Below are 24,620 nucleotides of genomic sequence, written 5' to 3'. Positions count from 1 at the left end.
CAATCAAACTAACCTAAAAGAGTACATTACCAATGACGCCATTTCATTCCTTCCTTCATTCTAAGTTTGAATGAATTCATCACCTAACAATCCTCTGTTTCTAGGAAACTTCCAAGATTTGTCCTAATAGCGAAAGAACAACATTGATTTTTCCTTAACCCTTTTGTGCCAAGTGTCCACAGACATTAACTGAAGTCCTTCCTAGGGACCTACTTCTCAATTATCCCCAGGGAATCCCCCGACAAAGATGCTTCTCTAATGGCGGCAGGCTCAACCCTTTGCCAGCACCAGGGTCTGTGACTCACCAGCTCATTCCCCTCCAAGCAGATGATGGAAACTTCTCCCCTTCTACTGCGAATTCTCAAGATGCAGCCTGGAAGCATGGTGGGCAGAATGAGTTTATTTCTCCAGGTTTGGCCTGTTTTAACTCCTACATACATGAACAGCCAATATAATACAATTAAAGTAGAAACACAATTTTTAGTATTCCTTATCACAGCCATTTGAAGCACCTTTCTGCCTGAAAGGCTCTAGACTGTCAGGAGAGGCCCTGAGACAAAGGCATTGCTATAAGATGTGGGCTGTATCGTGGCATAGTGGCAAGGTCACCACGTGCAAAATCTGTGGCTTGCCTGCCTCTGTGCCTCAGACGGAACAAATGCATGGGATGGATCTGGGATCTATACAACATTTCCATGAGGCAGGACAATAATATGAGGTTTTATGCTGAATTACACCCATTTTCCCAGTGAGGACACATAAAACCTTCCAAACATGTGAGAAGTTTCAGACCCAAATATAATAAATGATGTATAGGCATGTGACCTGTGAAGTGAGTTTGTCAACCTTGTTTCATATGAGTGTGAAAAATGCTTTATAATTTTTATAATCTTATCTTCAGCAGCTTTGTAAGAAATAACTTGCTCCAGCGGCCAGGCATGGTGGCTCATGCCTGTAATCCCAGCACTTTGGGAGGCCGAGGTGGGCAGATCACGAGGTCAGGAGATCGAGACTAAACATGGTAAAACCCCGTCTCTACTAAAAATACAAAACAATGAGCCAGGTGTGGTGGTGGGTGCCTGCTGTAGTCCCAGCTACTTGGGAGCCTGAGGCAGGAGAATGGCATGAACCCAGGGGGTGGAGCTGGCAGTGAGCTGAGATTGTGCCACTGCACTCCAGCCTGGGTGACAGAGTGAGACTTCATCTCAAAAAAAAAAAAAAAAAAAAAAAAAAAAAAAAAATAACTTGCTCCATAAAGGTCATTTCAGTTTCCTCATTCATAAAGTGAAAATACAAACTAAGGCTCACAGGTTTTCTGATCCTGCCACTTAGAGAAAAAAAGCAGGACTAGGACACTGGTCTCCCAGGAGTCCAAGGGACAGTGATTTGCCCAGGTTGTGCTCAGAGAGGGAACGGCAGTGGGGTGGCTTGGGTGGGTCAGTGTCCCCCTGCTGCACTGAATTTCTCTTGCCAGGTGGTAAGAGGGTGAGGGTCACATAAAGTTTGCTTAGTTGTAGCAAACCTCAGGGGAAGCATCCTCTGACTGGCCTCAGCACAACAACCAGCTCTGGGTATGGGCAGCATTTTTTTGGCCTATTGGGAAAGCCTATCTGATGGTGTCCTGAAGATTGTGTCTACTTCATCATCCTCACTGACTTAACTGTGACACCAGACAGGAATCAGGGAAGAGGGGCGTTGGCTACTCCACGGACAAAGTCCTGATCCTTACCCCAACAAGTCACCTTAGAACTGCTCTGATCCTCACCATCAGCCCTGTCACGCTTTCCTCATGGGGTGCAGTGCTCATTTGACTGGGCCTCTGCTTTTTAAAATAAGTGGTTTCATGACAAGACTTTAGCCTGGTAGCAATGACCAAAGGATCAGACAGAGGAATCCTTGGATTCTGAGCTCACGTCAGTTTCAGGGGATACCTGTCAGTGGCTGGGTCCTCCAAGCCCCATGGGGGCCAGGCCCAATTCCAAGGACTCTCTGGTTAGGATGATAGCTCTCTTAGTCCTCCCCATCCAGGGAGCAGATGGCCAGAGGAGCAGTATTGTTGGTTCCAATGCTGTAGCAAGGACTAAAATAGGGCAGGAGGCGCCCAGGGAAGGGATAGCGGGGGAAAGTGAAGATGTGGGAGCCATAGTCAGTCACATTGTAGAAGGAAATGTCATGGGCCTCATAATCCACGAAAATTCCCACCCGGCGAGGAGGGACTGGCAAGGACAGGAGGGGGTACTCATCGGTGCCTGCTCGGTACTCATTTCCCTTCCTCAGCCTTATCACCCAAAATCCATAGTGGGGGGATAAGTAGACCACCTCCTTCCGGTCTACATTTTGCTTACATACTCCCAGGCCCCACTCAGACCTGTCTCCCACCTCCACCTCCCAGTAGTGCCGGCCTGAGGAGATGCACTGGCTTCCCAGGACAATATTATAGCGGTAAAATCTCTCAGGATTGTCTGGCAGTTTCTGGTTGGTGTCTCCATAGTGCACACGTTTTCTGTCTTCAGACACGATGAGACGGGAGTAAGCAGTATCTGGATCCAGGTGCACATCAGCTAGAAAAAAAGGTCCTGGTTGGTAACAGTGATATAGGGTCAGGGGGCATGGGTGAGGGCTGTCTGATAAATTCAGCCACAGATTTCTCAATAATGAGTGGGTGAGTCTGGATGGAGCACCCAGAGGGCACTGAACCATTTTCTTTCTCTGGGAGGGGTCCCTCCAACTGTCCACTACAGTTTCCCCCAGGATCCATTACCTGCATAGGTCTTCAGGATCTCTCTTAGCCCCAGCACACGGCAATCTGTCTTCAGCTCCAGGGAGATTGGTTCTGGCCGCTGCAAGCTCCAAGATTTGCTCCTGGTAGAGGAGGGTGAACCTCAGGGCCAGGAGTCCTGGCTTTGCCACATGGGCCTTATCTTAGTACAGGGAAGAGGGGCTTGGCCAGGGACGTAGTGAAGTGCCCCACCCCAGCAAAGCAGAGACATGATGGTTATGGTTATTTGGCTGAGCCTCAAGCTGTTTGTGTGCAGAGGTGAGAACACCTGCATGCTCATGCTATGGGAAGGTTTGGATGTATATTTGATTCTGGGAGAGGAAGAAGTGCACATATTTTCTGCTGGACATGAAGGAGTCATGGGCAGTCTTTTTTCCTCTTTGAGCAATCAGCTTGAAACCACATATTTTATAGCTTCACTTGATATACATTTGATAAAGTACAAAGAAGAAAAAGGAAAGATCAACAAAGATTCCTTAGCCATTACCATGTAAGTGGGACGAGACTGTGGACCAGCACCTGCTTTTCTGTGTGCATCGAGTCTGTGCTCTGTCCCTACTTCTGGCTCCAGCCAGGCCCCACTATCCCCTACAGGGCTGCTTAGAGGCTCCAAGGGTGAGAACATACCTGTTTAACACTTCCTGAATATCCTAGGAGGAGAAAAAAATGCAACACCTGAGTATGTGCTATTCCTTGGAGGGAACAGACATCAAACTGGCAGGGAGTTTCTCTACGGGAAGGGAGACAGGTACCAAGAATGGAGAGATGCCATGCAGAGGTAAGGAGAAGCGTATGGAAGGATGGAAGAGCAGGCTGAGCTTTGGCTGAACTGGCCAACTTCAGGCTCCATCTCAAGACTCTTGGGCTAGAGGAGAGGGCCTAGAATGATGCCAGAGCTGCCTGAGCACTGTCCCACCTATGACACTACAACAGACCAGGTCATCCACCAGCCAGAGAGAGGGAAACAGCAGGTATTCGCTGGGGAAACACAGGATCCATGATCAGCTGGCAGAGTGCTGGCAGTCCCTACTGAAGAGTAATGGATGCTCTTTCCTGGAGTCTCAGTCTATCTTCAGCTATCACTCAGGGTTACCAGGAAAACCTGCTACTCACCTGCAGCATCCAGCGGACAGGCCTCTGTGATCTCTCTTTCAACTCCGCAATCATCCTCCACAGGACGCGGCTCTGCTGGATGAGCTCACTATGGTTCAACTCCAGTTTCTGCATGGTCTCCGCCGCCTCCTGCTGTAGGCTGGCCAGAGCTGCTGTTACCTCTGCCTCCAGCTGCCGATGTGGTGGCTGCTTTTTCTCCAGTAATCGCTGGTATTTCTCAAACTCCCATACAATACTCTGTTTTCGGGTTTCCACCTGTATCTGTGGAGCCAAGATGGAAATCAGCACTGATACTTTCAGTTACCCAGTATTGAGCATACTGACATATGCATACACACATACTCTGCAGTGGTACCAACCACGTGACAGGCTATGCGGGGGCAAAGATAAAGGATACTATTTTTCCTAGCTTCCTGTTCCAACTCCACCACACACTTCTAAGTCTCTATTGTCACTCTTACTGACTCCAGTAGGGTCCAGGATATTATCTAAATACTACAAGCTCTAGACTATTTTCCATTTTCAGAATAATGACAAGATGTATTACATTTAAGTCTCTAAGGCAGTGTAACTTAACTACACTGTTAGGTGGTTCATTTTCATGTTGATATTATATCTGTTCAATGTGCTGTTTTAGATTGGTTCAGTGTTACTTTCTGCTGATCAAAAGTTCTAGTAGTTTGATACTTATTGGCCTCAAATTTATTTCAGAGGTGATTTTCCAATATTTTAATAACCAGACTCTTAGCAAATATGCTCTAACTTGGGAAAGTGAAAGAGAAACTCTGCTTTACTAAGCATGATATAAGCCACACCGTTGTGAGCTGACACACGTGAGCACGTGCTTTCCCTTTCTCATATATGAGGATACAAGACCAGAGGTTATCCCTACATCACCAAGGAGAAATTGGAATTAAGAGGTGACATGGCCTACCTAAGGCCTGGGACAGAGAAAGCAGGGATTAGAACCCCAGGCTCTGTGATTTCAAGCCTTACATTCTGCCTCACAGAGATAAGAATGCTACCCCAGGCCAGCTCCAGGACCACACAGGACGACTGACACAAACTCTTTTCCCCACGAGGCAACCTGCCTTCCAGGTGGCAGTTCGTTTCCTTTCACCAACTTCCAGCTTCCAGGCCTCTTCTTGCTCTTTCTTCAGATGTTCGAGGGCCTCATGAAGTTCCCACTGCAAGAGACAAAACCCTCATGAGGCCACCTCCGGCAGCCTAGGCTTCCTAGCATTGGGAGGCTGTGGGAGAACCAGAGTCCTTCAGGCAACTGGCCACAGTGAAGGCTGTGGGGAAAGGGAGTGCGACAGAGGAAGTAGACTCTGCCCAGATGACATCCAAGGTAGCTCGCTGGGCCGAGAATAATTTCAACTCCCACAGTTTCTAAAGGTCTGTAAACTGGAAGAAAAGGTCCATTTCCAGCCTCTCCAGAAAAGTACCTTGGACTTTCCTTTCCATGTCAATTTTTATCCTTATTTATTTTTATCTTGCTGTCTGCCAGAACCTTGTTACTCCAAATGTGGTTCAAGTGGATCAGCAGCATCCACATCACCTAGGAGCTTGTTAGAAATGCAGAATCTTGGCCTCCCCTTAGACCTACCAAATGAGAATCTCAATTTTAGCCAGATCTCCCAGGTGGTTCATATGCATATTAAGGGTAAGAAGCACTTTCCTAGAATAGTAATGCAAGGGATTTCTACTGAAAAGCATAAAGTGTGCAGACACACCATTTAATTCTGCTATTTTAACAAAATAGCAATTATTTTGTTAAAATTTATCAAATGCCAGGTATATTTTAAGCTCTAAATATGGATGTGATATTTACAATCCCCTGAGCCTGGTATTAACCTCATTTTATAGACAAGAAAACTGAGGCTTAGAGGGTGACCTACCCAAAGTCATTCAGGTAATAAATGGTTGAGCTGGGATTTAATCCAGCCCTTTACCCCTGTGTTATACTATCTCCCTTTTCTAATATTCTCAAAAACAGAATGAGTTAGTAAACACTTTTCATATTTTAGAAATCCCTCCCATATAGGAAAAAAGCTATTCAGGATATTTGTCTTACACTCTCACCTTCCTATTTCAACTCCAAAAAACAGAATTAAGACCAATGCTGGATCACTGGATCACAGAATCACTGAGATAATGGTTCCGATAAAGGTGTCATTATGGGCATCTGAGGAAGAGTAAAGAGAAGCCCAGAAGCTGGAAGTTGATGAGGTAAGGTACAAAAAAGGAGTCCCAGGTTTGTCAGAGATGACTTGTCAAATAAACAAACTTGGGAGAGGAGAAAGAGCAAGAAGACTTGAGTCACAGCCTCTGATCTTCCTTTCGCTAACTGGACCTGAAGTCATAAAGGACCTGAGAAGATTAGATGACCTCTCTCACTCCTGTGATTCATCCATAGTTCTTTCCCCCTCTAAAATAAATTACCATGTTTTCAACTTTCTAAGCCTCACTTTTGTCTATAAAATGAAGGAGTAAGTGATCCATTCAATGCCAAATGACTACTTGCAGCATTGCCAGGCGGAGTTTGCAGGTCAGGTGTAGCCTTGACCATCTATACAAGAGCTTCATGCCTAAACTCATCCAAGGCATTCAGAATCTAGTTAAAACCCAAACTGATTTCCTTTACATTCTCAGTATTGAAATCAGCCTTGGGTTAGGCATTGAGCCATGTTAAGATCTGGGATGGCGTGTAGAGGAAGTGGGAGGGCAGGAAATCAAGGAAGGTCATGAATACAAGGAAAAGTATAGCTCCCTGTATCAGATTCCAGGATCTGTGGGTGTCAGGAACCAAAGGAATCAGCTCGCAGTCTGTGATGCTGGTGGTCAAGCCCTTGATCTAGTAATAGCCAAGTTGGAAGACTGGAGTGGCCAGCTTCCATCTCTCACCTTGTACTCCCAGGCAACATCCTCCATTGGCACAACACTGTGGGCCTCATGCTCTGGGGACTGGCTGCAGGCCTCACACATTATCAGGACATCCTCTTTGCAGAACATCTTCAGCTTTTCCCCATGGCACTCACACAGATCACCCTTCAGCCCCATTCCTGGATGTAGCCTTAGCAGACGGACTTTTTCTACAACATTGGCCAGCTGCCAATTAGGCCGCAGGTTCCTTGGCTGGACAGGAGCTCGACAGAGGGGACAGGTGTAACCCCAGTTCTGGGATTCTCCTGGGATCTCCCAGAGTCCGGAGAGGCAGCTGTGGCAGAAGCTATGGCCACAGTCAATGCTCACAGGCTCCCTCAGGAAGGTCATACAGATGGGACAGGCCACTTCTTCCACAATGGCTTCCACCAAGGCTGTGGGATCCATGGTTCCTTCTCACACCCTCCTCAGAACATGAATGAAATCAGGGAGAAGTGGTAAAGGCTGAGAAGAAGAAAAGAAAGACAAATAAGAGAAAAAGGTAACAGAGGAACAGAGAGATCAGTAACAGGAATAATTAATTTCTGGGGAAAAACCACCTTCCTTTTGACCCTTTACTGACCTTCTTTAGTAAGCATTCGCCTTTCCAACTGAAGGGTGCATGGTCTGAATGGGTCACATTACTCACATCATGAAGGGGATAATGGGGATGTCTAAGTGAGTGAATACTGGGAGTCCTCAATCTTCATTCACTTGGCCAACTCTGATTCTCCTCTGGGTTCGTTCTACTAGACCATTACCATTCCAATCATGCTCTACAAATCAGCATTATTTCTCTTAAACTTGGGTAAGTTCACATAAAATGTGGTATTTCAGTATCTGAAGTAAGGCCATAAATACCTCCAGCCTCACTCTCTAGTATCTTTATATTTACATTTATACAATTCAAAGTGTCAAAAGGTAGTATGCCAGAAGCCCATTGCCTACACGCTCAATTTGTTTTCTTGTGTTGCACACTAAAATGTTAAAAACTGTAAAGGAAACAGCAGTTCTTTTCCTGTGCCTTTTAAACCCCTGCCCACTGCTCCAGCACTAATGTACTTATTATTCACCAAGATGCCAAGACATTCTTCTGAGCTTTTAGTGGTATGTTACAAGCAGAGATGAAATAACATCCCTTGGAGATTAAAACAAAGATCATTTGATGATCATCACACCCATATTGATGAAATCACTACTCCAGCAAGAAATCTGAGATTTTTGTCAGGGCCACGTATGGGCATGACAAAATGGTCATGGTCAATGGCAGGCTCTTGACTCAGTTGGCAATATTTATTCATTCACTTTGCTAGCTTGTGTTACCAGCTAGAGTCTATACAAGGAAGGGCCATGTTGGTCCTAGTTCCTGTTGTATCCTCAGCACCTAAATAGCACATGCAATGCAGATATTGCTGAGTAAATAAATATTTGTTGAATGAATAAACCAGCTAGACATAGAAAATAGTTCCTAAACCCAAAATCCTTTTAGAATTTGTGAGGTAAATTGAGAGCATACATTAATAATAAAAGCAAGCACTCTTTGAGCACTTATATGATGTGCCAAGCACTGTTCTGAGCACTTTACACGAATTAAGTTGGTTTATTTCACAACCCTAGGCAGAGACCATTATTGTTCTCATTTTACAGATGTTTGGCTTGGGGCTCTGCCATCTATCTTGGGCAAATTTCTTAACCTCTTTAGCTTTAAGGTATAATGCAAATTCAAAAGGAGAGAGAAAAATCACTATGGTTTAGGGCAGTCCAGTAGCAGGAAGCAGGAAGCAGGGCAGTAAATTTTGCAGGACTCTGATATGCCACTGGCAGCGTGTGCCTTCTCACTAGATTCTCTGCCTCTGCTTTTCTTCCTCTCACTATCACTACCAAACTGTGGGATCCAGTATCCTAAAACCTCCTTTTGGTAAATCACTAACTTACTAAAGACTCTATCCTGGCTCCCGGTTAACAAGACCTCTCCTTGAAACAGCACCTGTGTCCAGTTAGGCAAAGGAATAAACTTCCGCACACTCCTGCAAACTCCTCGTCCATTAAATCTACCTGACTTGGGTTCCTGCTGTTCTCCCAGTTGAAAATGACTTCTGCATGATCCTGCTTTTGACGTCATTTGCCATGTATTTGTCTATTGTCTTACTTCCCATACTAGAACTTTTTCATGCAGATAGGGTCATTGTCTGTTTTGTTCATTTCTATTTCCCCAAGACCAAGAACAGTGCCTCAAATACCTGTTGAATACGTGAAAACTAAATGTAAATGTTGAGTTCCAACTGATAGATTGGCTAAGTGGAGGATGTGTTAATATCCTTAGCTAAGGCAGCAGAGACATTGAGAGACACCATCTAAAGTCAATAGAATAATAAATGGAAATTGATACCTATTATTTGAAGCTACAAATGGAAGACCTAAAATAGCGATAGAAAATTGACAAGATTGGGGCAGTAGGAAAGTAAGGCAAAGAAATATCAAAATGATAAATCCAGAAATACAGAGGAACGCACATTATTTTGATTTAGGGTGATAAAAACATCTAAATGGGGAAAAATTAAAAGTGGCAGCCTCTGCAAAGATCTGGGGATGGGTAGGCACTGCTCTTCAAAATAAGACCAGCTTCAATGTTTGACTTTTTATTATATATGAATTACTTTGAGAAAATTCAAATAATTAAACGTTCGGTTGCTTTGACTGTGCCTTCCGTAGGGTACAGTGAGAGTCTGAGAAGGGCATTTGAGAAGGGGGCGGGGCCTGGAAGACTTCCAAGGAGGACCCCAGTGGGAAGCGGGTAGAGGGGCGGGCGGTAATCTCCGGAGTCAGGGAGCAGCTGGGGACAGTAAGCTCCTGGCCTCGCCACAGGGCTTTGGGCAGGTCCCCAGGACAGCGGGCAGGTCGGGGTAAAGTGAGCTTGCAGGATCTGACTTCAGAAATGGCAGAGTTCTCTACCCACCTCCCTCCTGGGCCCGGACTGGCGCTTCGCGGCGGAAATTCAAAGTGAAGAAGCCCGGTTCCGCAGCGTCCAGTGGCCCAGCGTCAGAAGCGGCCGCTCCCAGCAGCTCAGCACTTAGGGCCAGAGAGCGCCGGAGGCCCAGAGCCCAAAGCCCGGCAGTGCAGGCCCGGTAGCCCGCAGCTCCTAGGATACCACACCCGGCTCCAGGCCCCGGTCGCAGGACGGCAGCCAATGAGCGGCCTGCTGGGCCCAGGATGGCTTCGCCCAGGGGGCGGTGTGTTTGTGGGGGCAGCCAATCACAGGCAGTGACCAGGGTAACCCTAGCCAATTGGTGATGAGACGGGGGTTCCGGCGCTTCTAGGCATGTCAATGCTTTTTCTCTACTTCCTGGGTTTTTCTGGTCCCTTCACCCACTCAAGATTCCCTTAAACTGTAGAGGGTTCCAGAAGTTAGTTCCAGGATAGGTCAAAGGATTGAGGCTCCCGAATGATGCCCCTCAGGCTGTGCATTGAGAGACTCAGGTGGCTATTCATTTGCCAGTTTGTCTTGTTAAACTCAGAAGCCTGAGATTGGCCACGTCTCTTTCTGTGACCCAGCTTAGCATAGGGTTGGGCACACATATGGTGTGGACTCTGCTGTTCCTGGCAATATTCGCGACCTCTCATGGTTCCAGGCTGCAAGTACTGGGTTCTTAAACAAACAAAACCCTCTCTTTTTTCCTGGCATACTCTTACACTTCAATACTTAAGTAACCAGCTTGTCATCACTATTGCCGCAATCCACTTTAAAAGGTAAAAACAGACAACAGAGACCGGGAGTTGATGGAGAAATTGAATCCCTGGTCAAAAATTGTCATTAAAACAAGAAGAAAAAAATTAAACAACTGGTATCCCTTCCTCACCCAAACATATAGACACATGCACGCACACACAAAAATTGTTACTTAAGACAGCGATTTGGGTTTTTCTTTGTACTCCCAGGGCCTTGTCCTTCTCTTGACACTTAGGTTTTAATAAGCAAGTGAAGGCACCTCCTATCTACGTAGAAAATAACCAGGAAATCCTCCAATTGAAGCTCGGTTCCAAATTATATAATATCTTAATTGTTAGGACAGAGACTCCAGAATGCTCATGCCAGTGTCTGAGCGCAGGCCATGGTTAAAATTCTGAAGGGTGAGGCCCAGAAATTTCCTGCAACACATAGGGCTATGAGAAAAGACAAAAGTATCTTAGGTCTGAGCTGAACAGACAGTCTGTCTCACCCAGTTTTGGAGAAATGGCTGCTCTAATAGAATAATGAATTAATTAATTGAAATAAGCCATTTTAAACATTTATTTAACATCAATTTTTTGACAATATTATACTGGGTGCTGGGATAACAACTATGGTACATATAGTCTCTGCCTTTAAGAAGCTGAAGGTCAAGTTGGTTGTAGTGCTCTGGAATCTCTGTGAAGTTAAAACAGTTAATGGGAAGATCATTTTCATGTGTAAGGTGAAATTTGTAACTATGACCGATTGTCAAGAACCCTGGCAATCAGGGTAATTGGGGGCGGGGGCTTGTATTCATGCGGGGAAGGCTGGAGAGAGGGCTTTTGAAGACAGATCAGTTTACTTCCAAGGCATAGAAGCTTTCCTTTACAGATATCTTCAGAGTGTTTTGTTTGTTTATTTGTTTGCTGTGAGACAGGTGTGTCCAGGTGAGGCTCTGTCTTGGACAAATTCCACAGCTGTAGCTGCAGACCCCAGCCCTCTTCCCTGAATCCAAGATAGAACAGGACAACAAGATGAGTGGCTGACTGTAGGATGGTGCCCATCTGTGCTGTAGGGGAGGAGTAGCATCACAGGAGAAGCAAGAACTGAGAACTGTTTGGGGAACAGGGAAAGAGATATAGGCACTGAATAAATAGGACTAAGGAAGAGTTAGGGAGTTAGTAGAAATCTGAGGTCTGATATTCTGGAAAGAGACCAGAGACTGACTATATTGCATGTCATGCAACATGCTTGCTTAGAGACTCCTAATTTATTTTCTTCTCTTACTCTTTCTGAGGAAGTACGAGCCACACCCTCAATTAGTTCTGTACAATCTTAGGCTTGAAGAATATAATCTTAGGCTTGAAGGCTTTAAAGGGGAAGAAATAGCTGCCTGTGTTAGTGGCATGTCAGTCATCAGGAGAACCTGCTAGGGGTGGAAGGAGGAGGGTAGGAGTACAGCCTAGACCATGGATAGATACCCCACTCCACCTTGAAAGTCTCCTACTGGACCTCTTATGAAGGAGTTAATACCTCCTGTTTCCACTATTCCAGATTGTTTTCAGTTTCCAGAAGGCAAAACTGACATCTCCCAGGAGTCCAAGCAGGAGGAGTTAGGGCCTCCCTTCCCTATCTGCTCAGTGCTAGCCTTGGCTAAGAGAGAGGAAATTCCTGCCTAGAGGGGCAAATCTGCAGGACTTTGTTACCACTTTCACTTTGGCAGAGGAAGGAAGTCAGGGATTGGAAAGGGTGATGAGTCTAGAAATTAAAACACAGCATTCTGTCTGGAGGTGGTGGAGAGCCTTTCTGAAAGTGCTTCTGGGTTGAGGCTGTCACCTAGATTGTATATTAGGGTTTAAGTGTTCCAAGAAATTGAGAAGCAGGAAGTAGAAAAGAGAATAATTTCAGAAGCAGATGCAAGGAACAGTAACAGGAAGATCTAGCAAGGATTTGGTGGGGCAGTTTCAGTGTGAGATGCCATGGACAGGAAAATGACAACATACGTGTGTGTGTGTGTGTGTGTGTGTGTGTGCCTGAGACAGACATAAAAATAACTAAATAACAAGGTATATATCAGAATATAGATGTATATTACAATAGCAATTGTTAATAGTTACACACAACTAACAGCAAGACCTTTGTACAGTGGGAAGCAGAACAAGCCAAATATTGTTATTGGTTTTGATATCAGAGTTATATTAGATTAAAACAAGAAGTAGCTTTGTAAGTTCTTGTATTTGATATCTAATTCAAGTTCTTTAAATGTCAAATCTGTTTCAGTAAGTTACAATTCTCAAAGTGTCAGTGTCTTCATAGTTATGAACAATTACACAAATAATTATTTTTATTTTTATTTGTCTCTACTTCTGAGTTTTTTCCTTGATTCTAATCCCTGATATTTTATATTTACCGCTACTTTATTTTTTTTTTCTGAGCTACATATCTTTCTTTCCAAAGATCTGTCTAGTTGATTGTTCCTTTCAAAGAACCTGTTAACTTGTTATTTCACTTTTTTTCTGATTTTATCTGTATTATTTTTTCTTGATTTATTTTAGTTATATTTATTATCTTATTTTTCTTTCTTCTTGCATTGACTAAGGAGTGTAAAGTTTTCCCTAAATATAAGTCAGGCTATATACCATAAATCATCATGGTGCTTTAATTATCATTTGTTATTAAATAAATGTAAGCACAGTTTTAAATTTGGTTTTCTCCTGAAATTACTTAATTTAACTGAAATTCTCTCTCTCTCTATATATATAATTTATTTAGGTTTGTTAGCATTTTATAACCACGATGCAATAAGAGTTTTAAAAATACCATTGTAACTTATCCTTTGGGAAACTGTTTCGTGGCCAGCTATATAATTGTTCAGAAGGTACTGGAAAAGAAGGCATATTGTCAATAGTGGAAAATACTAAATTATATAATCTTCTTATCGAGTATAAAATGTGTTTGTAGGGATTTGGCGTAACTCATTGCCATGTGAATAGCAGACAACCGAGGGAAGAGCCAGTCAATCAAAATACCTACTAAAAACAAGAGTTGAAAACACCAGAAACCTATTTTAAGCACAAAAAGGACTTATTAAAGAATATTTGGTAGTCCACTGATGATGTATGATGTATGCAGGAACATCATCAAATTACCCCATAGGTCCACTCTGATGGAGCTATCACTACTGCCTCCATTGAGCATAGATAACTCGGATCTCACTTCTAAACCTGGGTGCAGAGACTGACACTAGAATCTCTGCCTCTGATACCTCTGGAGGATTTACTCTTCTGTCAGCACTCTTCAACAGAATGATTCAAAGTGGCATATTTGCTTTTATATTCCTAGCTTCTGAATTGTCTTCCTGCAGGTGTGCATGATTGACAGCACTTAGACAAAATGCCTTCTCCCATGGTGGGTGATTATTCCCATCTATTTTCTCCCTTTTGTGAGGGGAGCATACAATCTCATCCATTGCCTCATGACCCACAGTGCTTCCCAACAGCTGGAAAATGCTTTCTAAGACATTATGAGACTTGGCTATATGACCATCTTGGGTTATTGAAATAGGAATGGAGGGAAGTGTGTCAGTTCCATACAGAAGCTCTAAGAGACATTGTATGTTTGTACCACCTTTTGTTGTTTTCTCATTGTCACAATAAAGGCATATCACAAAGAGAGGCTCCTGCTTCAGCTTGAGTCCTGCATGAGAAGACATGTAGACTGGGATCCTAGCAGCCTATCTGCAGCCAAGGGCATGATGTGTGAGTGAAAACATTTGTTGTATGCCCCTGAGATTTGGAGTTTTTGTCATTGTATAAAAGCTGATTAATTAGGTAGGAAGGTGATTTTTATGGCTTTTCTTGGGGGAGAAGTAGACGCCCCACGAAAAGGAAAATTGATCAAACATAGGAAGATCATTCAAGTGCCAGCTACAGTGAATGACAAATACCCACCACAGGCACAAACTCTACATTCACAAAAATTTAGAAAACACAGGTAAGTCCTCAGAACAAAATGTGGCTACCATGTAGTATAATAGCTCATTCCGTAGTCAAAGAGAAGTTTAGATCCACATTGCCATCACTGGCCACAGTCCTTAAGGAGAATTATAATGCTCTCTGAGGGGAGACCAGAAAGGAAACACAAGGGGAGAAAACAGGATTGATGGTGTCAGGTTTTCAAAATTGTTTTATTTGTCAATTGGTGTCTATCATTTGGTGTCTAGAGCCCAGAAATTAACTCAGAGTATTTCCAATTAAGAAGTTAAGAGTGACACTATGATTTTCTTACAATGTGAGAAAAATCCACCTATTTAAATAATTTTTTATTTGAAGGAAATGGTGTATGAAACACTTCTGTTTTCTCAAATTAAAATTTGCAATATGCCATTCTTCCCTTAAGTAGTATGCATGTTACAAAACCTCCACTCTTTCTTTTCCATCTCCTCTTTGTCCATTTTGTTCCAAGCACCCCAGTGCATCATTGAGAGTATCCTTTGGGGAGAAATAGCTACATTCTTTTGAGCAGGGTCTTAGTCAGTTTATGCTCTTATGACAAAATACCTGAGACTGAATAATGGATAAAGAATAGAAATGTATTTCTCACAGTTCTGGAGACTGGGAAGCCCAAGATCAAGTCACTGGCAGGTTAGGTGTCTGGTGAGGGCCTGGTCCCTGCTTCCAAGATGGGACCTTGAACTTTGTGCCCTACAGAGAGTATGAATGCTGTGTCCTCACATGGCAGAAAATGCAGAAGGGCAAAAGGGCTTAATGCGTCCCTTCCAGCCTTTTTATAAAGTTACTAATCATATTCATGAGGGCAGAGGCCTCCTGGCTTAATCATTTCCTAAAGGCTCTATTACTTAATACTATCACATTAAGGTTTAAGTTCCAATATATAAAGTTTAGAGGGACAAATATATTCAAACCATATCAAACGAGATGCATTCTATTGAGCAAAAATACATTTCAAAAAAAGTTTAAGTCCTGACATTTTCCACAGTTCTTATTACCCCTCTTTTCTTTGTATTTCATGGCATCTATCACAAATTTCCAAGGACTCTTTAGCTCTTCACCAAAGTGCCTTCTTCCTGCACTGGAATTCGTTAGGTCTGTGAGTCTGGCTGTCCACGGGAGGTTTACTATTGCTGGCCACTTTCATGAGAACTATAAAATCATGATCATCTGGTTCCTAACATAAGCTTCTGTTTTATTCCAGAGCCCAAGCCTTCAGAGACCAGAGACCTATTCTTGGATATATACATCGTCTGAGATTATTTCTTCTCCTCACTTAGACTTTACATTCTCCAGAATTTCTATAAATGTTGTTACTTCTTTTACTAAGTAGTAAGCTATGACTTTAACTTCCTTTAATACTCTATTTCCCTCTTTTTTTCCTGTCAGTACAAGTAGGTCCATCATTTTTTAAAAAAAGTATTATCTCCATTTTTCTCTACCACTTATAGGAGTCACATATTTCCTAGATCAGAATGTCTTGCCATGCGCCCTCATTTTCTTTTTCTACTCAACTCCTAAGGATTTTTTTCCTTCAATTGCTGATACACTCTTACTTTGTTTCCACTTCTAAGCTAAAACTGTCTTACAGATACCTCTGTATCTCTTCATCAAGGCACTCTGTCATTCTTTTATCTGATGACTAAAGTGATGCATCTGACGCTGCTATTTCCATGCCAATCTGATTAAGAAAGCAATGCCATTCTTGTTACAGGTTTCCTTTCATTATTTATTGGCCTTAGGATTTGTGATTATTTTATTCCCACCTCCTGCCCCCCTGCCTCCCACATTGGTTGAAAATGAAACTTCTTCTTTATCTGCTTATGATGTTATTTGCTGTGCTTGGACCCATGTTCCAGAGCTCTGCAATCTACAACGTTGATCAAGGTTTAACCAATAAATGAACCAGAGGTAATTTGTGAAATGTAGTTGGTGCCCAGGGAAAGACTATAGATAGGACATGCACTTTCCTGAAAGTTAGTCATCTCTCTATTATGATACAACTTAAAACAGAATTTTAAAAATCCAGAGAAACATATGTAATACAGTTTACTAATTCATGGCTGTAACAACCCAAAGGCTAAACTATTCTTTATAGATCTGTACTTACTTTGAATTTAATTTACTCTAGCCCAGGTAGAATTATTCCACTTTTACCATTTGACTGAAGGAAGAAAACTTTCCTGCCCTGTAAGGTGAATCCCTGGCTCTACAAATCAAGATCTTGTTATTTTGTATGCAATGCCATTTGTACTTGGATGCCTAAATAAGAAGGGATCCTTCCCCAATTCAGCATCTTCAGCTACTCCTCATGGTACTTTGCTTCCCAATGACTGAACCTGGTTTTGTTTCTCCCTCATATGCTAACTATGCAACATACCATTGGTCATCTTAACAAGAATAACTTGACAAAATGGAAGTATATTATTTGGTTCAGAGTGGTTGTAAAAGGTCATAGAGATAAAGGCAGCAGATAGACAGGTACTCTGATTTTGCTAAGGGGACAGATTTAGTGAAGAACAAGAGGCTAAAGATACAAATGAGATGTATATTGATAGGATGGGTCCTAGAAGATAGGGGAGGGTGTGATATTCAGAGAACAGGTGGTGAAGTTATCTTGGACAGGAGAGATACCTGACTCTATATACAGAAAAAAAGACAAGAATGGGCGTAGATATGTTTATAGATGGAAGGATCATCTATAAACCTAAGATTCTTGATGATTTCTCCATAAATAAGATGTATACCAGATGTTGTTGGTGCCATGTCTTACTGCAAGCCTGTGTCTCTTATCTGAAAGTTTTCCCTTGTGTGGCAAACCAGGAATGCCAGGGAGTTAATAGTCCTGGAGCATCTCTTAGCCAGTGAAAATGGAAGTTGGAGGATCATTACTCAACTTCCTTACTCTTTGGGTGGTATAATTGAGTGGTGGTTCTACTCCCTGAGTGGTTCTACTCCCTCCCAGAAATCTCTAATGGAACTGAGTTTTAGTTGCCCATAGTGGTAACCTACTTGAAGATGTTCGCTTTCTTACTCCTCATGTAGTACAACTCTCAGGTGTGTTTTACTTCCTCCAAGAGATCTTTAAAGGAATTGAGACCCAGTTGCCCATGGGGATAAACTGATCCCTTTATTGGTTCCCTTCCCTTCTGTTCCCCTCCCCTCCCCTCTCCTCCCTTCCCCTCCCTTCCCCTTCTTTTTTTTCCTTCTTCCTAATTCCCCATCTATTTCATCTTGCAATCATCTCCCAAATAAACTACTTGAACTAAAATAAACATTTCAGTTGTATTTCTGGGCTCCCAACCTATGATAACTCAGATTACCTGCTAAGTCAATTCTCAAACAACTTCTCCATCCACTTTACTCTCTTTCATACTATTGAGTTTTTAGACACCAGAAGGTCTACTTTTTTTTTTTTTTTTTTTTGTAATTGAGGGTTACTTGTTTTGAGGCCTTTGCCAATAACTTAATAAATAGCTTAAATTGGTACTTCCCTGACACTATAACTGTAATTTGGGATTAAGGGTGGTTATGAAACACAGACCCAGATGACCAATGCACCTCTGGACATGGATAATTATCACATATATCCAGGTACATAATTTGATTTTTTAAAAACATATAGAATATCTAATCCTTGAATTATATGTAAACAACACTCGAAAGATCACTATTATTATTGATTTTGTGCTAGTAAATTTATATGCATTTCAATTTTTGTAACATCTCTATGAGGATTTGTCATATTCATCATACAGATGAAGATTCTAATTTATCTACCCAAGAGCCCAAGCTGAGATCTGAACCCTGGTGTGCACAAAAATCCTTTTTTCCTTCAGCTCTATCAATGTAGCATCCCTGAGTTTGGGAACATTTTATTTTTGAATATTGTGGCTGAGTGTCCCTCCCACAGAACTATGAACCTTTAGCATGGTATATTAGTCCATTCTTGCATTGCTATAAAGAAATACCTGAGACTGGGTAATTTATAAAGAAAAGAGGCTTCTGAGGAAGCCTCAGGAAACTTTGACTCATGGTGGGAGCAGGCATCTTACATGGCTGAAACAGGAGGACGTCGGGGGGAAGGTTTTACACACTTTTAAACAACCAGATCTCATGTGAGAACTTACTCACTACCATGGGAGCAGCACCAATGGGGAAATCTGACTCCATGATCCAATCAACTTCCACCAGGCCCCAAGTCCAACACTGGATTGGAGATGACAATTCAACATGAGATTTGGGTGGGGACAGAAATCCAAATCATATCACACCATATAACATGGGTAGTGATATTTTGGTTGAGAAGACACATACATATGCACACTCACACATACTCATATACACATGCAGGTACAGTATATTGTGTGTGCATATGTACATATGCACATAGTATTGTGCATATGCATAAATATATGTATATAAGTATACATTTAAAATATACCATGCTATTATTTACAACAACTTCATCCAATTTGTCTTTATCAATCCTTTGCTTATTCATAGGTTCATAGACTGGGCAACCCTGAGTAGTGGAGAGATCACCGGCCATGCTTCAGGTTGTACGTAAGTTACCCGATTTCTCCCTTTAGGCCTGTTTCCTGTCTTTAAATTAGGTTTAATAATACTTATTTCATAAAATTGGTGTTTCCACTAAATAATGATGTATCTACCACACCTACTAATGTATCTACCATGTCTAACAGTGTTTTGCAGTTACACATGGCAACTATAAAGGAAGGAAAAACTACTTGATGCTGTGTGGTACAGGATTGAAAACACCTCCCCACACTGGAAATTTGGCAGTGGTTCAAAGTTTGTGATGACTACGCCTGTTCAGTTTAAACTTGATGGCAGGTATTGATCGTCACCATGTCATCAGCACCAGGATTGTGCCTGACATGTATTAGATGCTGAATACATTTCTGCTGAGTGACTAGAACAAATTGCTGTGGAAACTGAGTGGAGTACTAAAAAGACCTGCTAGGAAAGGACTCACTGCCTGGACCTCATCCTACAATCTGATCTCACAGCAACAGAAAATGGAAATGCTGCCATAGGGAAGGGAAGAGAAGTGTTTGCTTCCACTTTGAATCTTTACAGAAGCCAGCCCAACCATAAGTAATTGTTGGGGGCCAGACCCTGGCACCCAAATGTGCTTTGAGGACTTTTCTGCCTATCCCTGGGAAAATGTCTTTTTGAGTAGTCAGTCAAAAACAGGAACAAGGACCATCCCAGCCATTTGGAGATGAGCAGATACTCTTGTAGGCCCTCTGTACTGAGAAAAGAAGGAGGGGGCAGGGGGCAGTTTCCTTCTGAGGCTGAGTTTTTCCTGCAATCTCCTTGGCTTCCTGGAAAGGGACAGCCAAAAAGAAGTGGGTATTAAATGTTCTCTAAAGCTTCCCTCTGCCTACACATGATCTTTGGAGTTGCATGTGGGCTACTCTATCCTACACCACCTTCCCCAGTCTGCAAAGATGTGAGATGAAGGGTACAATTGACACACCGTGTAAACAATACTAATGCAGTCCTAATTCCACGGAGAGATAGCCATAGTCAGATTTGATTTAAAAAAAAAAAAAAAACAAAAAACCATTCCTGGTAGAATGTACATCAAATGCAAAGACACAGAGGCACAATAGAACATCACACAACAGGAAAGTCTCTGGAGAAGACAGCAGGTACTAGATCATGCAGGGCTATTCCCATTGCTAAGCAGTATGAGTATGAACTTTATCCAAAGGATAAAGCCATTTGAATGTTTAAGATAGGAAATGACATGAGGGGATCTGAATGTGTACTAGACAATAGGTACTTGCAAATTTTAACAAATTTATTGGCCACAAAGTTTATTATAAGATGATCACTCATCTGATAATAAGCATGTGTGATCCAGTGTGGCTTGTATAGCATGAAATCAAGAAAATATTTTTACCTGTTCAGTTCAGTTTATAATTCTTTTTCTTTTTCCATTAAAAATGCTGCTCCAAACATCATACGTTCTCACTGATATATAGGAGCTAAGCTACGAGGATGTGAAGGCGTAAGATTGATACAATGGACTTTGGGGACTTGTGGGAGGGGACCAAGGGATAAAAAGACTGCAAATAGGGTGCAGTGTATACTGCTGAGGTGATGGGTGCACAAAGATCTCACAAATCACCACCAAAGAACTTATTCATGTAACCAAATACTACCTGTACTCCAATAACCTGTGGAAAAATAAAAACAAAATAAACTACAACAAGAACAACAAATGCTGCACCTTACCTCACTGTGCCATTTGTCTCTGCAGTGATAGCAAAGCTTTTTATGAAGACACTGTGGTCAGGCATTAACATCCCATATCCATTAAAGTCGTTCAGGGTTCAACGTGCTAACTTTTGTTAAGTTTAGCCTAAAGCTGCCTCCTTCCATATTTTAAGTTCAGTCTAAAAGTTTCTCTTTAGTAGTGAACTGTAACCTAAAGAAATGTGTAAAGACTATAACCTACTCTTGTATCAAGGAAAGTTGTAGCCAATCTGTGAAAAATACCCTTACCCATCCAAACCCAAAGAATGGACTCAGGGACCCAGAGAATAGCAGAAGCAAGACTTTTAATGGCAGTCTTGCAAGATTGGTGTCTGGCATGCAGGCACACCTGGGATGGTTACAACAAGCAATTTATTTCCTAGTGAGCAAGTCCCTCCCCAGTTCCTCACTGGCTGAATACTATGAGGTTACAATCTTCCCAAACGTCCCCTATTGGTAGTTGGGTTAAGGCTTCAAGTGTGTTCTTTAGGATTTTCCTGCTGCTTTTTATTGCAGCCCACAACGCATTGTGACTATTTCGGGACTCTTTAAACATTTGACTTATGGCCCTAGTGGCTGTGCTTAGCTGATAAGAAAGGGTATAGTTATCTAGGTTGTAAACTAGCCTAAACCAAATTCTTTGGTGGGGTGGGAGAGGGGAATTAAGAGGGGGCCCGACCGACAGGCGCCTAGCTGTTGGGTGAAAGGGGAAAGCAAGAAGAGGGGATGGCTTAGTACATCCTGCTGCTTTGTTTCTTTGTGGCCTGCTTAAACCTATTTTAAAGCCTTTAGAATTGAAAATGGACTACCACGTGTATGTTATTTTCTACAAATATCAGGCAGTCAGTTGTTCAAACCATGTTCAAGTAAGACAAATGCTCAACTGTAACTAATCTAGCTGTTTCTGCACCTCACTTCCATTTTTTTCTATGTCACTTTCCTTTTCCTCTACATAAATATTAGATCATGTAGCAGCCCCAGAGTTGCTCTGAACCTGTTCTGGTTTTGAGAGCTGCACAATTCACAAATCATTCTTTCACCAGTTAAACTCTATTAAATTTGTCTTAAGTTTATCTTCTAACAGATGGTGTTAGAGGTGGGATTAAAACTAGAGCTTTCGGTGATCCCCAGAAGCATCGATTGACCCAGCGAGGTACCCGTCAGACCCGCGTGTCCATTGCTCCCTCACAGTAAGTGGGGAAGCAGGGGTCATGGGTATGTTCTTGCTTCAATTCTAAAGCTCCATGAATTTGTGTTTTGAGTTATATGAGTTTGAGCACATTTTTTATCTGAATTGGGCTCAGAAGTTGTGACAGAAACTGGACTGGGTGAAGGATCAGACTGGGTCTGATAATCAACTGGATTGGATCTAGTTAGAAGCCTCGAATAGCTGACTGGATCAGACAGAAACTGGCAGTAAATGGCAGTACTGAAGCGGCTATATTGTCTGGCGTATATACCCTGGGGTTCGTTGTCATGCACCAGGAAAATATAGAACAGAGACATTCATGAGGAGTTTAAGAGCAGAGGTTTAATAGGTAGAAGAAAAGAAAAAGAGAAATAGCTTCCTCCATAGAGGAAGGGTTCTCTGAGCAGAAACAAGCAGTGGAAAGGACTGAGCAGAAGAAAAGTCCAGAAATATTCCAAGCAAAATTTCAAAAGGTTGCTTTAACTTTCTGAGTGCAGTCCATTTAGTTCTTGTTTTGCTTGACATTCATGAACATTTCAGTTCTTCATGAGTCCGATACATTCTTTCTCTATTCCAATGTTACAATCTTCAAAGCTATTAAAAACCTGGTTTGAGAACAACTGTTAAAGTCTTACAGCTTTACTATAGCCCACCTTTTCAGAAGGAACAAAGCAAGACAACAATTGTCTGCAAATGACAACATTTTCATGGTAGTTACAGTTAAAACATGACTGACAAAGAAGTTTAGTTATCTCCACGGCTTATGATAACCTTACCCTTAATTATGACTGATAGCATATATTCAGACATTAGAATTTTAGAAATCTCATACAATTTTGGAACATACATTAGTATTATTCACCAAAATATGACTTAAAGAAGATTGGTCATCATTTTGGAAATCTCATGTGACTAAACATGTCAAATAATCTTGTTTACCTCTCCTCTGGATGTTTCAGGGGTCCTCGGAACCATCCAGAAAGCCAGGCAGCAGGAAAGACAATTTTGAGACTTGAGGTTTGATTTTGGGATGTCTGTTAAATGTTAGAGGTTTAAAACACTGGATGTTATGAAGTAGAATTCCAGAATGCTATAAATTGTTTATTTTGCCAAAACAATAACTCAAAAGGCAAAAACCTTTTAGTAGCATTACTATTACATGAAAATCCTGTTTAAAGCCATCTTTTACCCTTGCATTAGCTTATTAATGTTAACCCAATTTTATTTATTTTTTATTTTTTTGAGACAGAGTCTCACTCTGTCACCCAGGCTGAAGTGCAGAGGCACAATCTCAACTCACTGCAACCTCTGCCTCCTGGGTTCAAGCGATTCTCCTGCCTCAGCCTCCTGAGTAGCTGGGAGTACAGGTGTGCACCACCACGCCCAGCTAATTTTTGTATTTTTAGTAGAGACGGGGTTTCACCATGTTGGCCAGGCTGGCCTTGAACTCCTGACCTCAAGTGATCTGTCTGTGTTGGCCTACCAAAGTGCTGGGATCACAGACATGAGCCACTGTGCCCGGCCCCAATTTGTGTAAATGAAACCTTATAGATGATTCCAACTAATCTTAACCAATTTGACCATGAGGTGAAATCTTTACAAACTTTTTATAACCCTTTTGCTAAAGGCCAGATAAGCATCTTAAGACAACCTTGCTGTGCTTTTATTTCGATGCTCAGTTTATGAAAAGACCATATATTCAAAAGATAATTTTGAATTAATGTTTACATACTTTTGCAAGGTTAATTTTTACAATCTTTCTATAACTGGCTTAAACCTCTAGCTCTAGCTTATCAAATTTAATATAATCCTTCATCCCTGGGCAAAATTAACATTTCCATGCTTTCCTGTAATCTTTTACTAAAAACACATTTTACTGTTTTTATATGCCTTTAATATAAAATGATTTAGTGATCTCAATACATGTTGCACTGTTAACTCTTAGCAACTTTTACTTTTGGTGAAAAACCTCGTTAGTAAGTGATTTTAATTATGTACCATGTGTGTAGCTTAGGATCCAGACAGAAGTGCAGATAAGGCTTGTCTCTTTCCAGCTTCTAACGCCACGGGCCTTACCTAACTGTAAAGCAGGTGGTACACAACCTTGAACTATTTAGCAAACCTAGTATCTAAGTTGAATGATTTAGACCACCTATTTGCATTTTGATGATACTTGCATTTTACCAATAATCCTTAAGACTGTTTTTAATGTTAAAGATTAAACTATCTGCTTTTAATTCCTGGGGTTTCATGAGGAAAACAGAGGTTTTTTTCCCAAAACGGGGTCTGTGGTGCCTCAGAGTCCCATGCCACCAGAAATTATCTTAGGGCCTCTCATGCATGCATTAAAAGTGGCAAGACAAAAAGTGGAGAAAAATAATTCAGTCGACTGAGAAGGAAAAAAACCTTTTTCTAGAGAGACAAGATCCAAGAAGGGAAACACATAAAGGCCTTTTAACTATACCTATAACTTGAATATCCACTTTTAATTAAGCTGAGAGCTTTTTAAGAAAATCCTTTTAAATCTCTTGTTACTAGACTTCAGCCATGCCAAGCAATTAAGATTTTCAGGTTGTGAACTTTATAAAAGATAATCTCATAGGT

The 24,620-nt window shown here is 41.9% G+C and overlaps 2 protein-coding genes across 2 annotated transcripts in view; both read right to left on the bottom strand.

Annotated features, from left to right (window-relative positions):
- RHOG (ras homolog family member G) overlaps positions 1–24,620 on the bottom strand; it is a 1,041,648-nt gene that overhangs the window by 610,247 nt on the left and 406,781 nt on the right. The window lies entirely within an intron of this gene.
- TRIM68 (tripartite motif containing 68) lies at positions 381–10,006 on the bottom strand. The gene is made up of 7 exons (XM_050756217.1): positions 9,774–10,006; positions 6,800–7,282; positions 4,984–5,079; positions 3,893–4,153; positions 3,407–3,429; positions 2,762–2,862; positions 381–2,561 (listed from the first exon to the last, which is right to left on the bottom strand). Exons 2-7 carry the CDS (start codon positions 7,223–7,225, stop codon positions 2,011–2,013), a joined length of 1,458 nt encoding a protein of 485 aa, XP_050612174.1. The 5' UTR covers positions 7,226–7,282; positions 9,774–10,006; the 3' UTR covers positions 381–2,010.

This window comes from Macaca thibetana, chromosome 14, assembly GCF_024542745.1.
Source record: "Macaca thibetana thibetana isolate TM-01 chromosome 14, ASM2454274v1, whole genome shotgun sequence".
Lineage (NCBI taxonomy): Eukaryota > Metazoa > Chordata > Mammalia > Primates > Cercopithecidae > Macaca > Macaca thibetana.
Note: the sequence above shows the minus strand (reverse complement) of the source record. Positions and strands in the feature narration are given on the sequence as shown.

What these genes read in the sequence shown, in the direction of transcription:
- TRIM68 (XM_050756217.1), bottom strand. Translation starts at nt 7,225, where the DNA reads ATGGATCCCACAGCCTTGGTGGAAGCCATTGTGGAAGAAGTGGCCTGT. An exon ending in ATGTTGCCTGGGAGTACAAG is followed by an intron (nt 5,080 to 6,799) that starts GTGAGAGATGGA and finishes TGTCTCTTGCAG; the next exon opens with TGGGAACTTCATGAGGCCCT. An exon ending in GATCCTGAAGACCTATGCAG is followed by an intron (nt 2,562 to 2,761) that starts GTAATGGATCCT and finishes CTTTTTTTCTAG; the next exon opens with CTGATGTGCACCTGGATCCA.